The sequence below is a fragment of the Sphaerodactylus townsendi genome, linkage group LG04, assembly GCF_021028975.2.
Source record: "Sphaerodactylus townsendi isolate TG3544 linkage group LG04, MPM_Stown_v2.3, whole genome shotgun sequence".
Lineage (NCBI taxonomy): Eukaryota > Metazoa > Chordata > Lepidosauria > Squamata > Sphaerodactylidae > Sphaerodactylus > Sphaerodactylus townsendi.
In genome coordinates, this window is record NC_059428.1 from 68,728,821 (window position 1) to 68,745,307 (window position 16,487).

At 39.7% G+C, this 16,487-nt stretch overlaps 1 protein-coding gene across 3 annotated transcripts in view; it reads right to left on the minus strand.

The window, feature by feature from the left end:
* The window catches only part of BRWD1 (bromodomain and WD repeat domain containing 1), a 67,026-nt gene that overhangs the window by 38,522 nt on the left and 12,017 nt on the right, over positions 1 to 16,487 (minus strand). For all 3 annotated transcript variants that reach the window (XM_048492622.1, XM_048492621.1, XM_048492623.1), the window contains 16 exons: positions 16,330 to 16,430; positions 15,989 to 16,059; positions 14,303 to 14,403; positions 13,793 to 13,833; positions 12,340 to 12,438; positions 11,999 to 12,149; positions 11,656 to 11,790; positions 10,473 to 10,601; positions 9,246 to 9,471; positions 7,013 to 7,198; positions 4,420 to 4,603; positions 3,715 to 3,808; positions 3,343 to 3,483; positions 1,848 to 1,927; positions 1,072 to 1,267; positions 120 to 245 (listed from right to left, as the gene is read on the minus strand). In XM_048492622.1, coding sequence (XP_048348579.1) covers positions 120 to 245; positions 1,072 to 1,267; positions 1,848 to 1,927; positions 3,343 to 3,483; positions 3,715 to 3,808; positions 4,420 to 4,603; positions 7,013 to 7,198; positions 9,246 to 9,471; positions 10,473 to 10,601; positions 11,656 to 11,790; positions 11,999 to 12,149; positions 12,340 to 12,438; positions 13,793 to 13,833; positions 14,303 to 14,403; positions 15,989 to 16,059; positions 16,330 to 16,430 — 2,061 coding nt within the window. The remainder of the gene's footprint in view (positions 1 to 119; positions 246 to 1,071; positions 1,268 to 1,847; positions 1,928 to 3,342; positions 3,484 to 3,714; positions 3,809 to 4,419; positions 4,604 to 7,012; positions 7,199 to 9,245; positions 9,472 to 10,472; positions 10,602 to 11,655; positions 11,791 to 11,998; positions 12,150 to 12,339; positions 12,439 to 13,792; positions 13,834 to 14,302; positions 14,404 to 15,988; positions 16,060 to 16,329; positions 16,431 to 16,487) is intronic.

A 16,487-nucleotide genomic window follows, 5' to 3' on the forward strand; every position in this document is an offset into this window, starting at 1 on the left:
TTTGTTTGCAAGTGTCAGCACATCAGAATTGTTATTTTCCTGTGATGTGGGATAAGTTACAAGACAAAAAAAGCCACTTTAAAAAGAGTGTAAATCAGGTAGCATTGCTTAATTCTCACCTCATCACCCATTTGAGGGACAAAGGGAGATCTTCGGAGTCTTGTGTCTGTAATCCAATCAGGAGGGTGAAAATCATAGGATGGTTGTAGGCTGACTGATTGGCTTGGAGCATTTTCTTGTGCTTCCTTGTAAAATAGTTCTCATATTAGCATACAACCTTCTACAATTGTTAAGACTATTATATTATCCATACATTTTTTTCTAAACCATACAGAGATTTCCATTACTATAGAAAGCACTGTGATTTTCCTGTCACAACACAGCACTTAATTTATAGTGTATCCTCTGCTTACAGTTATACTTCTCAAAAATAAAAATTATGACTCCTCTATCATGCAAATGTGGACAACCCTTTCAGCAAAAGGGTACTTAAACACAAGTCTATTTTTATGAACAGCAGTTCAAAAAGTCAGCATTTTACAACTTCACAGCCACTGTGTTGCCAGACTGATCTATGGCAGACCAAGGGCCCTATTTTAAGACAGACAGTGGCACCTCCACCACCTCAGCCAACCTTGGGATGCCCAGCAGCAGTGCCAAAGAGAAGCTTGTTTGGGGCAGTCACAAGGAAAAAGAGCTTGGTCAGGACTAGTCTCCCTCCAAAGCAACTTGCATAATGTCCTCTCACACCCTTCCTGATAGGATTAAGTCTACCGGAGTTCAATACTGACGGAGGTTGGCTTCAGGTAGGCAACTCAAGATGAACTCAGCCTTCTATGCTTCCAAGGTTGGTCAAATAAGTACCCAGATTGCTGGGGGTAAAGTGTAGATGACTGGGGATGGCAGTGACAAAACACCCTGTAAACACAGCCTGCCTAGTAAATATTGTAACGTAATGTCATCCAGTGGGTCCAATAATGACCCAGTTCCTGCACAGAGGAACAATCTTTACCTGCTTAACCCCAATTAACCATTAAAGCATATTTAGGTAAATGAAAGGTGATGAAATACCTCCTCATGTTTTTTTGGTTTGTATTTTTTCCGTCTTTTTTTCCTCTTTCTTGATGGAGATAATAGTTCCAATGATACTTCATCTTCAGAAGTACTACAGTATTTAACAGCTTTGCGGCGAGAAGTTCGTACAGGAGGTTGTAGATTAATCCCTGCATCTGCTATCCAGTCAGAATACCTGCTTGAGGAGTCACTACTGAAGAACCATTCCAAACAAAAGAAACAAAAAGTTAGAGATCCAAGACATGTATTGGTTTGTAATTGCTGTAATTGGAATTGATCAGCTTCATACAGTTGCTTAAAAAAAAACTTTAACAAAATTGTCTTTCCTGAAGCTTAATCAGGCTAGGTCATGGAAAATATCAAACAGAAGTTCTTTTCTACACAATGTTTTGTAAGTGGTTCCACTGATAGAACTTTCTAGAACTCTAAAAGGGAAGCAACACTCACACCACCCTTGTTTTACTTGTGTTGAATAGATATCCTTTCTATTTCTACTGAAGGAACATCCCAGCATGGAGCTAGCCAGTGCAATTTTAAACAAGAGTGGAAGTCAGTGGAGTTAGAAGGGTGTGCAACTCTGCTTAGGTTCATGATCACTTATTTATGTTAAGGGCGATTTCCCTCAAAGTAACCTTATTCTTGGAAATGCAAGGGCTGATACAGTAGAACAATACCTGACAAAATAATAGGTTATTAATATTTTTAAAAATCACATGCTAAAATTAAAATGTATTATAAGGCTTCGAAATAAGATACATTGAAATTGATTTTACCTGGAACGATTACTATTGGTTTTCTTTTCACTCTCCCATTCTTCTTCAGGAAAAGACAAGTCTTCACTTTCTTCTGCTTTCTAGATGAAAATAAATTAGCTAAGACTCCTAAACTATAAAAGAGATTAGATGACTTTTTATACTGTGGTTTTGTCCTTATTACTAGAAGTAAATGTATGTTTAAATCTGAAAAGGATATCTATTGCTCTCCCTTCCTCTATCTTATCCTCACAATGATCACGTGAGGTGGGTTAGACTTCGACTATGGAACCTGTCCAAGGTCATCTAGCAAGCTTTGTGGTAGTGAAGGGACTTGCATTTGGGTCTCCCAGATCCTACTGCAACATTCTAAGTATTATACTATACTGGCTGTCTATAGAATCTAAAGAGGCTGGGCTCTAGATAGCTGTTTTATAAGCAGAGGTGCAATTTTACAATGCAAAAAAGATCACTACTGTTACAACGTTCAAGGTTTGATCTTGAACAACATTGAGCACACAGTGTTTGTGGTCAGTGGAATGAGCAAGTTTCCAGCTCAAAACTTACCCTCATAAAACCTAAGCCCCTACACTACCTCTGCAATAACTCAGCCAATAAGTGGCTGGCAAAGTTTAATCACCTCTCTGCTTTCGACATTTGTTAATTAAAATGCATATTTGTAGTATCTAATTAATAGCATTTATGTGAGTCCAACAAATGTGCACAGGGATGGTTAGTAGCTCCAGCTGTCTGAAACAGTTTGTGATATTGCAGCAGGCTCACCCAGGACAACCAGAATTACAGTCCAACTCTTATTACGCATATTAATTTCTCCTCTAAAATAGTTTATTACTAGAAATAGAAGTCTCCTAAATCTTTCTATCTCCCATCTGTAAACTAACATTAAGTGCTTACTCATGATGGGAGGGCTGTGGCTCAGGGGTACAGCAAACGCTTGGTATGCAGAAGATCGCAGGTTCAATTCCTGGCATCTCCAGTTGAAAGAATCAGGTGGAAGGTGATGAGAAAGACCTCTAACGGAATCCTGATACAGCCACTGCCAGTCTGAACAGACAGTACTGAACATGATAGACTAAGGGCCTGATTCAGTATATAGAATTTTCATGTGTTCATAACAAGGCCTTCCCACGATTTTTCTTGTACATTTTTCAACTATCAATGTTAACTATCTGAGTGATTTGAAAATGGCCTGAGTTTAGATACACACAGAAACCTTGCTGAAGCTAAGTGGGAATGGGTACGGTCAAGTACCTGGATGGGAAACATGCTAGGATGTATGTATACTACCTTGAGTTCCATGATGGAAAAAGACAACATATAAATTTGTTCCTACTGGCAAGCCACCCAATAGACCCAATATAACATAATCAGCTGTACCCACACCATTATTCTACATTGTGCTTCATGAACACAAACCACTCCTTTCAAATGTAAGCATAGAGATTAAGTTTCTACTATTTTCAATTATTAAAATGAAATAGAACAGTTTACCTACCTGTTCCATAAATCCAGAACAGTCATGGACTTCTTCACTCGAAGAATCAGACTGCTCAATATTATTCCGTGATTGATATGCTGCATATTTACGTCTATAAAGTCTCCTCTTGGACTGTATCAGTGAATCTTCAGAGTCACTCTAGATATTAAAGAATAATTGACTCAATATGAGAAATACACATTACTGAATTATCAGGACCAACTTTGTCAGAATGGGCATTTATTTTAAAGGCACAGTCAGCAGAATCCAGAGAAGGCCCTATTTCAGCCGTAATGACAAAGTGGAAATCCAGAAACATTTCTTCTTTAAATTTAGTTTATTCCTAATCAGAATAATCACTGATGACAAAAAATCCTTTTGATTTCCTACCTTTTCTGAAGACAGAAGTAACTTCTTTTTCTGTTCTGCTGTATACAGCCACTTCTCTTCTTCACCTTTTGCAATTCTATATTCTTCTTGATTTCTAAAAAAACAAAACATTTTTGAAAACTTGTCAGATACACAATAACTGCTGTGGAATATTAACTGTTCACAGTTTACTAAATTCAAATTATTGGCATATGGTCATTAGTTTACAGTTCATCATTTGTCATCATTATGTACTTTGAAGAAGATAAGCAACAATTAGCCAATTTCTCTCTAGGTAAAAAATAAAATGCCTCAAATTTCGGCTCAATAACCTTCAATGAGTTACTCTTTGATACCAGCATTTTGGAACACTTATCAGGCTGAAGACAGGACAAAACAAAATTGGGGTATACAAAAACATCAATGTGTTAATAGTATCTGCCAAGAAAGATAATATCATGAAGAAGGGTGTAAAGAGGGTTGATTCTGAAGTCATATGGTATGCCAAAGGAGGATAATCTGCAAAAACCATCCATCAGTCAGTAAGATTCTGATAGTATAGCAATGTCTCTGATGAAAAAAGTATTTTAAGAAACAATTTTATAAGAGAAATAGTATATGAGCAACTACTTTTACTTTTCAGTCATCTTGGCCTCTCAGAAAGGCAGAATGTAAATATTTGACAACAAACAAAATATTAATTTATATGTTGGTAGACCTGCACACCTGAATATGCTTGATGTTACTTCTGGAACAACTACTCGCCGTCTCCACGCCTGCAGATCTCTCTCTGTGGCAATCTGACTCCTCGGAGCATTCTGATGCATCTGGCGCACACCTTCAACTTGACCACTGCGCCGCAAGCCAATATTAGGTGGAGACTGGATATCCGAGCTAAGCATCCGATAGACTAGAATACATTTTGGTAACATACAATAAATGAACCATCTAGAATAACTAGGCATTGTGTCTTTCTTGAATCTTCACTGCTGGGTAAATAGTTTGAGTCACAGCAATTGCTCTCAGGCTCAGTTTACACTGCAGAATCTGATTTCATTCTGGAATTTTACTCCAGTAATACTACCACCCTCTTAAAAATGAATAGAATATCTGCAGAAAATCAGGCCATATTGACACAGTGGTAGCATACACTTCTTGCACATACAGCTTTATAACTCACAATATTGTCTTTCTGATTTTAATAAGTATGTTGCAGCACCCAGACTATATTAGAGATTTAACAAAAGTGTAAATGATGTACAGACAAACAATACCAAAAGATACCACAAAAATTTCAGGGGCAACAATGGAAATCAAGTAGCATTCCACCTGACTATTTTTTTTTTATAGCCAATAACAATGTGGCTATTTGGTAAGAGTTATCTAGAATTGGTTTTAATAGGGAGACAGGGCTGGTATTATATTTGTACTGGTTTTTAACTTTCCCCTGTCTGCATATATTCATTTGTACACCGCCCTGAGCCCTCCAGGGGAGGGCGGTATAAAAATCTAACAATAAAATAAAATAAAATATAGTTGCAGAGCTCTGAGAAATCTTTACATAATTATGCAGAGTAACAAATTTGGCATGTTAACTCTCCATTAAGAGCACCCCCACCCACTTTAGGAAGGGGAGGCTGCTCCAGGTTTTCTTCAAAGTTCTAACACAAAGGACTGCATTGCCTAGAACATTTAAGTATTGAAAAAAACCTGCATGTTTTGAGTTCTTCACAGTTTATGTTCAAAAACAACTCAACAATTCTGAAAAAAAAAGGTTTTAAATTGAGGAAAATGGAAGATGCAAGCCACACAATATGCTACTTGAAACACACACAGCAGAAAATAGCCAGTTTTAGGCTCAACTTTTAACCCTGCGTGAGCTGCGCTGAAAGTTTCCTGATACCAATTTATTCTTATTTTTTTATTTACTTCATTTATATACCACCTTTCCCCCACTGGGATTCCTACTACTTTTTCATTTATATACCACCTTTCTCCACAATGGGATTCAAGACAGCTGACATTGTTCTCGCCTCCATTTTTATCCTCAGAACAACCCAGTGAAGTAGGCTAGGTTTAGTGTATGTGTGACTGGCCCAAAGTCACCCAGCAGGGTTAGAGCAGGGATTCAAACCTGAGCCTCCCAGGTTGTAGTTCAACACTCAAATCTCTAGGCCACACTGGCTCTTCAGAGTCTTTTAGCAGTGTTAAGATGAACTCGTTTATTCCAGCAGTAACATTTTAATTCACCTGAAGCAACGGAGCCTGACTACTTCTCTGGACTTGGAAGTTTACAAAACAAATCTAGAATATAGGGATGATCATGTGTATATGGCATTTATCACAAATAAATTACATAAATGTCTATTATCCACTTGAATTCCACCTGAATTATAATTGGATAATCTAGTAGTGTTATTTTGATTAAATTCCATGCACTTTCCATTTGCACAGGTGGATTCCTCCCACATAAGAAAGGACAATCCTAGGGAAGCCTTATGGACAACATTCTGAATGGCGTGGCATGGAAGGGCAATAAACAAGGTCAATCAGGTTAAATTGCCATTTTATTCTTGTACAAGAAAAAAATTTATAATCCATTTGTATGTAATAACAAGCTTGAATTTCTATAATACCTGCAAAGTACATTCTTTCTAAAACTCATCCTCCCCAAACATCCTGCCTATATAGCAATGTTTGACAAAGCATCAGGCTCCATGGATTCAGCATACTCCCTATGTATTTCTGTCTCATATAAATGACCAACGTGGTCTTCACAATTATATTCCAAAAGTGATTCATTTGTTTTCCCATAAAAGTAAGGGGATGTGTTTTGGGATACTAACTGGTAAGGTAAAAAGCTTTAGCTACAGACACCTAAAAAGATAAGAAGAAGAGTTTGGATTTATATCCCAACTTTCTCTTCTGTTAAGAGACACAAAGGAGCTTAAAAACTCCTTCCCTTCCTCTTCCTGCAACAGATACCTTGTGAAGTAGGTGGGGCTGAGAGTTCCAAAGAACTGTGACAAGCCCAAGGTCACCCAGGAGGCTTCAAGTGGAGGATTGGGAAATCAAACCCGGATTTCCAGACTATAGTCCACTGCTCTTAACTAGTGACAAAGGGAGGGGGAACTGTGGCCGGGGCATCAGCTGCCCGTATCCCCTTCCCACCCAACCTCCTGCCATGTGGTGGCAATGGTGGCACCCAGGATAAGCCGCTCTGGATGTCCCCATTGCCACTACGCATCTGCTCTTAACCACTATACCATATTGGCTTCCTAGAGGTGACCATTTTCCCTTTCCCAGAGTAAACACTGACCTCTTCTCGGAGTTTCTTCTCCATTCTGTGGCCCAAGAGGAAGGATGTCTTGATCTATGCCATTTCTTTGGTCTTGTTGCTGTTGCAACTGTCTGATCATGCCATCAAGTATGCTGCGTTCTAGACCTTGCTCATCCTGATCAGCAGTTTGTTGACCTATTACTTGCTCCACAACCTCTCCATCACCTGCAAAATATAAATGCAAAGCAGGCACTTTAAATAACTTTAGAGTTATGGAAGATATTTAGCATTTTGATCTAAATCACGCTACAAACTGCCAACAGCATATTATTAACACATACAGCATTCAATATACATGTTTAACAAATCTTTTGGTTTGCTCTAATACAGTGATACTCACTCAGTGGTTTGGTTCTTATTTTATTTTTCAATTTATAGCCCACCCTCCCCTGCAGGGCTCAGGGTGGTGGACAGCAACAATATAAAACAGCATAAACTGTCAACAATCATAAAACATCAATCAGCATAAAACCAATACCAAGAGGTGACAACATCCCACCCCCCTCTGCGTCCACAAGTGGCCACTAATGATGAAATTAATTTAATTCAGACCCAACTGGCCAGATGTAAAAGCCTGGCAGAATAGCTCCGTCTCACAGGCCCGTGGAAACAATTTAAGTCCCCCAGGGCCCTAACCATTCTGGGGAGCCTATTCTACCAGGTGGGGGCCAGATGTCTTTTGGGCCAGGGTCCACCAGCAGGTTTTCCTCCAACGAGCAGAGGGACTCTAAGGGGAAAAACAGGGAGACGCAATCCTGAGAGTATGTAGGTCCAAGACCGCTCACAGCCTTAAAGGTCAATACCAGAACTTTGAATATGATCCAGTTCCAATTGGCAACCAGTGGAGGTGATATAGGACCAGACTGATTGGTTCCTATACAACGCTCTGGTAAGGAGCCCGGCTGCCACATGTTGTATGAACTTCAATTTCCAGGTCACAGACAAAAGTAGGCCAGCATACAGCAAGTTACAATAGTCCAGTCTGGAGGGGACTGTTGCATGGATTACTGTGGCTAGGTCAGAACGGAAGAGCTACGGAGCCAACTGCCGTGCCTGTTGCAGGTGGTAGAAGGCCACCTGGGCAGTCCTGGTGACACGGGACTCAAACAAAAATGCCGATTCTGAAGTGACCCCCAGGCTTTTGATGGTAGGCAAGGTGTAAAACCTCGCTGTCTAGCGAAGGCAGACCGAAGGCTACCTGTCACTCCCCCCGACCCACCCACAGAACCTCCATCTTCGCGGGATGCAGCTTCAGCTGGCTCACTCTCAACCAGTTAGGGCAGGGGTAGGGAACCTGCGGCTCTCCAGATGTTCAGGAACTACAATTCCCATCAGCCTCTGTCAGCATGGCCAATTGGCCATGCTGGTAGGGGCTGATGGGAATTGTAGTTCCTGAACATCTGGAGAGCCACAGGTTCCCTACCCCTGAGTTAGGGCCTCTAAACAATGCTGAAGAACCCCAGGGGCCGAGGTTGGGTGGACAGCCATCGTGAAGAAGAGCTGGGTGTCATCCGCATATTGGTGACACTGCAGCCCAAAATTCATGACCAGCTTAGCTAGGGAGTGCATGTAGATGTTAAAAAGCATCAGGGAGAGGATCGCTCCCTGCAGCACCACACAAACCATGGACTGATGCCTGGAAAGGGCTCTGCTCTACCCCTGCCTTTTCCTGACAGAAATCAGGACTTGAAGAGTAACATACTATTATGGTTGCTTAGCAGCGGCTACTGAAGGCATCAATATCTTACAAGTACAGACACTCTTTTTATCATTTAGAGTGGGTTTAATACCCCCTTGTGAGTGTATATCAGATATGATTGGGTCTCCCAGATCCTATTCTGAAACTCTAATTGCTACACTACAATGACTTCTTAGGACAGTCTAGACTACACATGGAACTAGTAACAGACAACATACTGGACACCAGATCCTAGATCATAACACTGATTTCCTGCTTTGAGAGTTGAGGGGCTTTTTCGAGCTGAATTTCTAAAGCACTCAGCATTAATGAACAATATTGTTAATAAGCTAGTTGGAGAGCAAAAATGGTGTCCAATGTATGCTTGATTAAAGCAGCAAGTCATAACTTACTTTGCTTACTCCAACACAATTACTTTAAACTAAACTATGGATTAATGTAGTTCTTGCATTCTGTTGCGTTCTAATACCAAAGTTAGACCAAGAGCCAGAGGTTGAAAACTGCCACTCGTACTTGTTGCTACATAACCCAGCTGAGGAACCAGATGCTCATCTGCACAATTCTCTCGTCCTGGTACCAATCGCTGGTACTTTGTTGGATGAGGGTTTCCATCCACATCAACCAAGAATGGTGGGGGCATGAGATGAGGAGCCTGCTGAGTCTGCTCATCTAGGACATAATTGTTAGAATCTCGAATCAGTGGTCGGTAATCAGTGTGGAAGAACATCTGATCGGGAATCTAGAAAAAAATGAAGCTTGCATAAAATCAATTTAGAAATAAAAGATTTGAAAACTTAACCTCTATATTTAGCTTCAAAAACCATGAAACATTTTCTCCAGAATATTATTACTGCTCTATGTATATGTGTGTGTGTGTGTGTGTGTGTGTGTGTGTGTGTGTGTGTGTGTGAGAGAGAGAGAGAGAGAGAGAGAGAGAGAGAGAGAGAAGTTGTGTATTTGAAGTATTAATTTTGTATTTTAAAATTAACGTTCATGAAACAGCAGTTCTTAAAGAAGTTCATTTTAAACATTAGTTTAAATATACTTATTACAAAAGCCTTTATATATGACCTGAAGGTTTGATTTAAAAAAACCCCACCACTTAGAAGAACTGTTCAATATTGTCAATTACAGCAGCACACTTGAACAAAAAAACTTCCAGAAAAAAAACTTATCTACCCTTCAGCTTCAGGGAATTAAAGTCTGTCTCAGTTTAAGGAACAACTAACAACTCAATCCACAGCCCCCAGGATCTGAGGGTGGTGACACCCCACTGCCTCCAGAGGGCTTTCAGACAGCACACAGGAAAAAAAGCTTTAAAAAACCCAACCCTGCTGCTGGAAAGCCCTCCATATGGATTAATAGACTTACACCACCCAAAAAGATGGTGTAAGTCCAGGACCTGGGCCACAGCACAACTAGCTGCAAAGCCAGGATGGAAGCCAACTAAATGTCAGCTCCACCCCTGGGAACACCCCACTTCCATGCCAGCATCAGACTAGGATGCCAGCACAGCTCTGCAGCAGCCAAACCTGTGCTGGCAGGAGGCAAACGCATTGGCATGCCCCTCTGCCGTTCCCTAATGCCATTTGACCCCCCCCCCCTTGCCCCTCTGGATTGGACTCCAAAGCATACATGAGGGTCTGGGGAAATGAAAACTTGGTTTCAAAGGTGTTTATCAGTGCTGCTAATATTACTGGCAATAAAGTGCTAATGTAATAAATGGAAAATTAAGAATACCTTTTCATAAGATTTGCTGCAACCAAAGCCAAATATCAAGAGGTGTCCATGAGAATCCGTACAGGCAAAGTGATGCCCATCTGAAGAAAACTTGCAGTCAAATACGGCACCATGTCCTTGTCCTTCAATCTGCATTTTTAAAAAATCCTTTAGCATTCTGTAAACATTTTAAAATTCAACACTGGCTACCCATTATATTAAGGACCTAATTCTATCATTTCACCTGCCTGCAGAAATAACACTACATAAAGTGACATTGGAAGGCAAAAAGCAACATTTAAAAGACCTTTTGATGCACCTGTTTAAATGAAGTTGTGCAAAAATAAGATTATGAAAATCTGATGAATCTTCCAGGGTGAATCAAGCAGAAAAGTTGATGGAAAGAGGTAACAGAGCAGATCGTTCCCCACTTTCCCGTACCATTCTGCTGTTCCAAAATCTTCTCTAAGGATTTGGAAGCCTTACAAGCAAAAGGTGATGAGCATTAAAGCAATGAGGGAACAGCAGGCAAAAATCACCACCACAAACCATGCCCATTCTGACAAAGTTGGTCCTGATGCAAGCCAAGACCAAAAGGTGAAAAAGGTGATTTTATTCAGTTCCCCTCACTGAAAAAGTTGGGTTTTGTACCCTGCTTTTCTCTCCTGCAAGGAGCCTAAGAGCAACTTTCAACTGCCTTCCTTCCACTTACACAACAAGCACCTTGCAAGGTAGGTGGGGCTATGAGGGTTCTGAGAGAACTGTGACTAGCCCAAGGTCACCCAGCAGGCTTCAGGTGGAGGAGCAGGGCATTAAACCTGGTTTTCCAGACTAGAGTCCACCACTCGTGTGGAGGAATGGGGAGACCACTGCTCTTCACCACTACCCCATGCTGGCTCCCACACTGCATTGCTACAACACTCTGACCTGCAGTGCATTTTGTTTATGAGGCCTTTCTGACCCTCAGAGAGAAGCTTCAGAACACATGGCAGCCTGCTTGCAAAACAAGAAAGATCTGCTCCACTAACTCCTTCTATGAACACTTCAAGGCGATCCAATTCACTGCTTTGTAGAACAAGTACTCCGGTGATTCCTTCCTGATTATAGTAGTTCAAACAAGCAGATAAATAATATACTGAATGGAAGAGAAAAATGAGAGTGAACACAGGAAAAATAGAGGTTGTTTCAAGTGAATGATACTTACCATATTAAAATAATGTTTCATTTGGATGCCTTTTGTTATGTCCCAAATAAAAATATTGCCATCATGGCCTGCAGAAAGAATGATCTTAGAATCAAATGGGTGGGGTTCCAAAACAAATACTTCATCCGTATGACCCTTTTTGAACACAGGAAAAGATGCAAAAACAACATTACAGTGGTAAACAGAACTAGAATTCTAATTTAAACGACTCTCTGTATATTGGATGCAACATTGTTCACTGAGATTGTACAACACATAAAAACAATTTGACCAGTTTTTATACTTCAGATAGCTTTTTTTTGAAACACACACACTTTCAAGCAAACACAGCAACATTACATACTGTAAGATCATGAAGCAGCTGTCCAGTGTAAGAATTCCACACTTTGAGCAGATGATTGTTCACAGCGGTAACCACCAACTTGTCATTTTGACTCCAAGCTATCATGGTCACCTTCGGCTTCATAAATTTATCTTCTTCTGAACATAAATCACTGTTTCAAACAAAGCAAACACATTTTAACAAACTTCTCAACCATGTAACTCTGTACACATTTCTTTGATAAAATAGCTTTTTCTTTAGCCACAATACTAAAAATGTTTCTACAGCCTACATAGATGTAGCATTGTTGACTTTTACTTCCAATACTACATACAAATGAAACTACATACAAATGAACCTACCCAGGTAATTTGTCAGACATGTCCAACAAAATGCTCTTCCACTCAGCTTGCTGGAATTGCCAGATTCTGGCTGTACCATCTCTACTGCCACTTATGAACCTTGGTATAAAAAAGATATTAGGTGAGATATAAAAAGAATGACGTTAAGAGCTCTTGAACTATGCACAAATCATATACAAAAACAATTAAAGTGAAGAAGTTATCCAAAGGCTTGCCTCCAACTGTGCACAAGCACACAGGAGGAGAACCACTTTACAAAAGCCATGTTTCATAAAGCTTGGTACTAGTAAGTTAAGCCTATCAGTGTAGCCATCATTCACATTTACTGCCCAAGTACTGATGCTGATGAGGAAGAAATTGAAAGCTTTTATGCAAGTGTCCAAGAAATACCTAAAAGGGGTGTGCAATAATCATAGGTGACTAGAACACAAAAGTAGGAAACAAATCATAATCAAATACCATTGAGAGATTTGGCTTAGAAATGGAGCAGGAAAACAAATCTTAGAATTTGCTCACTGCTACCAAACAGACAACTGTATACATGGACACATCACTGGGTGGCAAATGCAGAAATCAAAATACATTGCATAAAAGCATAAAATGGGACATCTATGACAACAGTATCACAAAAAGGACATCACAGAGCTGGAAAAAGTCAACAGAGGGCAATCAACATGATTGGTGGGGAGGTTGAGCGGCTTCCATTTGACAAAAGGCTAAAAAGTCTGAGAATTCTCAATTTAAAAAAGAGACAACTAAGGGGGTCATGACAGAAGTTTATAAAATTAAGTATGGGGTGGACAAACAGAACATTTCCCCCCTTTGCCAAAATACTAGAACTCAAGGGCAACTAAGTAAACTGATTGGTACTAGATTCAAAATGGAACAACAGAATATTTCTAAATGACAAATAATTAAAAAGTGGATTTTGCTGCCAGAGGATATAGTGATAAACCACTTTAAACGACTATTAGACAAATTCCTAGAAGACAGAACTATCAGTGGCTACTAGACATGGTGACTGAAGGGAACCACCCCATTCAGCCTCTAAATCCTGGTACCAAGATGCAGCATCAGGGGAAGGCCTCAGACCCTATGGCCTGTTTACTGGACTTCCAGAGGAACTATTTGGACACTCTGAGGGACCGGATGCTGGACTAGATGGACAAATGGGTTGATCTGGCAGGGCTGTTCTTATGCTCTTAAGGTACATTTACGGCACAAGAAAATTAATGCACCTTGTGTGTTTTTTTAGAGGGAAAGACAGTGATTTCTACCATTGCTACCTCTAGCACATGAACCCAAACTGGCCTCTGCCTTAACTTCTCTCATTCATCTTTTTCTACTGCCTCGTGCGTACATACTGGTTGCCAAAAATGCTTGCAACAGTGAAGGTTTACCACAAACCCCTCTAAATAAATACTAAAAAAAATTATCACACTTATGAACATACCTATTATTAGTATTAGAAAACTGAATGCTGTCAACTTTGTCCTGCAAAAAAACAAGAAGTGTGTTGAATTGCATGCGAACAATGTGAATCTTTTAGTCCAGACCCACAGGGCGTTAAATATAATCAAGAATATAATCAAGAAAACAATATAATCAAGAAATATATAATATAATTATTAAATATAATCAAGAAAACAAATACTAAATTCAAGGACTATGGGAGAAAGTTCCAATAAAGGGCACAACAGTTGAACTGGAAGCCTTAGTTTACAATGTACATTCTTTTCAGCACAATATCCCCACAGGTTGCTGAACATAAAAAGAACAAAATCCATCCTTATATCCTAAATGCCTCAGTGTGTGTGTACAAGCATATGAGTGAGTGAAGGGGATACTGGGGCTGAAGCAATGTTTAATCAGCAGTAAATAAATGTTTTATCGATGTTACAGTCTGAACATGTAATCCTACTTCACTGCAGACTATTTCTAATGTTAACATTTTATTACTTACCACATGGCTTTCCAGCTCTGCAATTTTTTCAGGAATTTCAGAACCAAAGTAATACATTCTGATAACCTGATCGGTACTGCCAGTAGCTAAAAACATCCCACCTGAAAATTTAAAGAATACTTTAGCACACTGACAAGTGTTTATAAAGTACCAGGGGGAGGAGACCTGCAAGGACTTGTAGGGAGGCTCATTTTCCCATCCCCCACTATTTCCTCATTTATTTTCCTAAAAATCCCCATAGCCTCTCTGCCCCTTTCCTGTTTCCTTCACTCCTTACCACCCATCATTGTCTGCCCTCGTCATCACCTTTATTATTTACTTGTTGCATTTTACACTCTGCCTTTCACCACAAAGAAGTCCCACAGCAACTCATAATTTCCATCTCCTTCTTATCATCACAACAGTCATGCAAGGTAGGTTTAGGCTGGCCCAAGCTCATCCAGCAACATTCCTTGGCAGAGAGCAGATTCAAACTTGGGTCTCCCAGATCCTGTCTGGAACTCCAGCCACTACACAACACTGGCTTCTGTGGGGTGGTGGCTGCTGCTGATCAGAAGCAAACAATTGGGCATTTGTGAGTCATGCAAGTCAGGGGTTAACAAGTCACCTAGTAGTTACTAATGGGCCTGGCCTTGAGGAGGCCTCCATCAAACAGTCATAGAAAGAGCCATTCCTCATCCTCCCTGCTTTTTACTGACATAAATCAAAGCTTGAGAAGTGGCATTACTGTTGATGTTGACTAGCAAAAACCACAACAATCACAGAGAGGGCATTGATTTTTTTTAAGGCTACAGACAATGCTTCTATTAATTTGGAGGGTTTTAACAACCTAACTTTTTTGTTAAAATTTCACATTTTTCTGTAAGTCTGGGACTTTTTTTAGCGCATAGAAAGCTCTATGTTCAAGCCATGCTTGTTCATGGCTTCAATTTCTGGGTTTAAGTGCCCACAGATGTTGAAAATCAGTAACACTGATGTGCAGTCTAGACTCCTTCAACTTCTGCAGACCTTGCTGGAGAGGAGGTATTTTCACTGATCAGCATACCCTACAGGTAAAATTAATCTTTTAGGGATATTCACATGGTGCTGTAATCTTTTAGGCACTGGGCAAAGTTTGCTCTGCTTTCAGAAGTTAAAGTTTTATGGTGTGGGGTTTAATCTGATTTTTAATCTACACCATTGTTTTCTATTTTATTTTATGTGTCAGGGGTGTATATATACCGCTGCCTTAGATTTTATCAGGGTAGACATTTTATTTTTAAAAGTTTGTCTATGCTTAGATCTAGAACGAAACTTATGTAGAACTGAAGGAATTCTTCTGCAAACATGCAACACTTTTAATTTGAGAACTACATTACAATATTCAATCTGTTAATCTCCATAAAACCCTGTGAGGTATTTACTGTCATACATTCAATTTTAGACATCATGGAGAAGTATGGCTCTAAAATACAGAACAGAAATGAGACTATCTGCACAAGAGGGTATTAGGGAACAGGCTCACGAAATACTTCTACCACTGAAGCATAATCTGAAGATTGGGAAGTACGATGAATGAAATAAGATATCGTATTCAAACAGTTATTAAAACTGGAGCGTTATATCTTGTCAATTAAAATACAACAGGAAGGGCTTTGCAACTGGTCTGTTCAAGTAAATGCAAGACCTTCTACTGGATGTACTTACCAACACTAAATGAAGAACAAAGCATCTGAACGCCAGGTCTAGACTTTTCTGTAAATTTCAGTGGCCGGTTACTTTAGAGACAATAAGAAGTGTATGAATATGCAATAGGATAGTAAAAAATTCCAGAGAGATCTGTAATGTTAATTGCAGCTAACATGCCTATGGCCCAATAAGCTAGAATATTAAAATCACAACTTTCTTGCTATGTTTCTGCAATAGCAAACTTTATCACCCTGTTACATTTTTTTCTATATAGCAACACAAGTAAATATATCCAATAGACCCCAACTGCTTCATGCACTATGGTGACAAATGACATATGCAGTAATCTGGTTACGTACTTGAATTTCATAGAACTGGGATCCCATTGCCAGAAGCAAACTGTTCCATCTGCACCTGTGGAGGCCATGTATCGCATGGAGTTTTTCACCAGTGGGCTAAACTAGAAGTTAAAACCATAAATGATAAGCACATACTTTAACAGGAAGATAAATGCTTT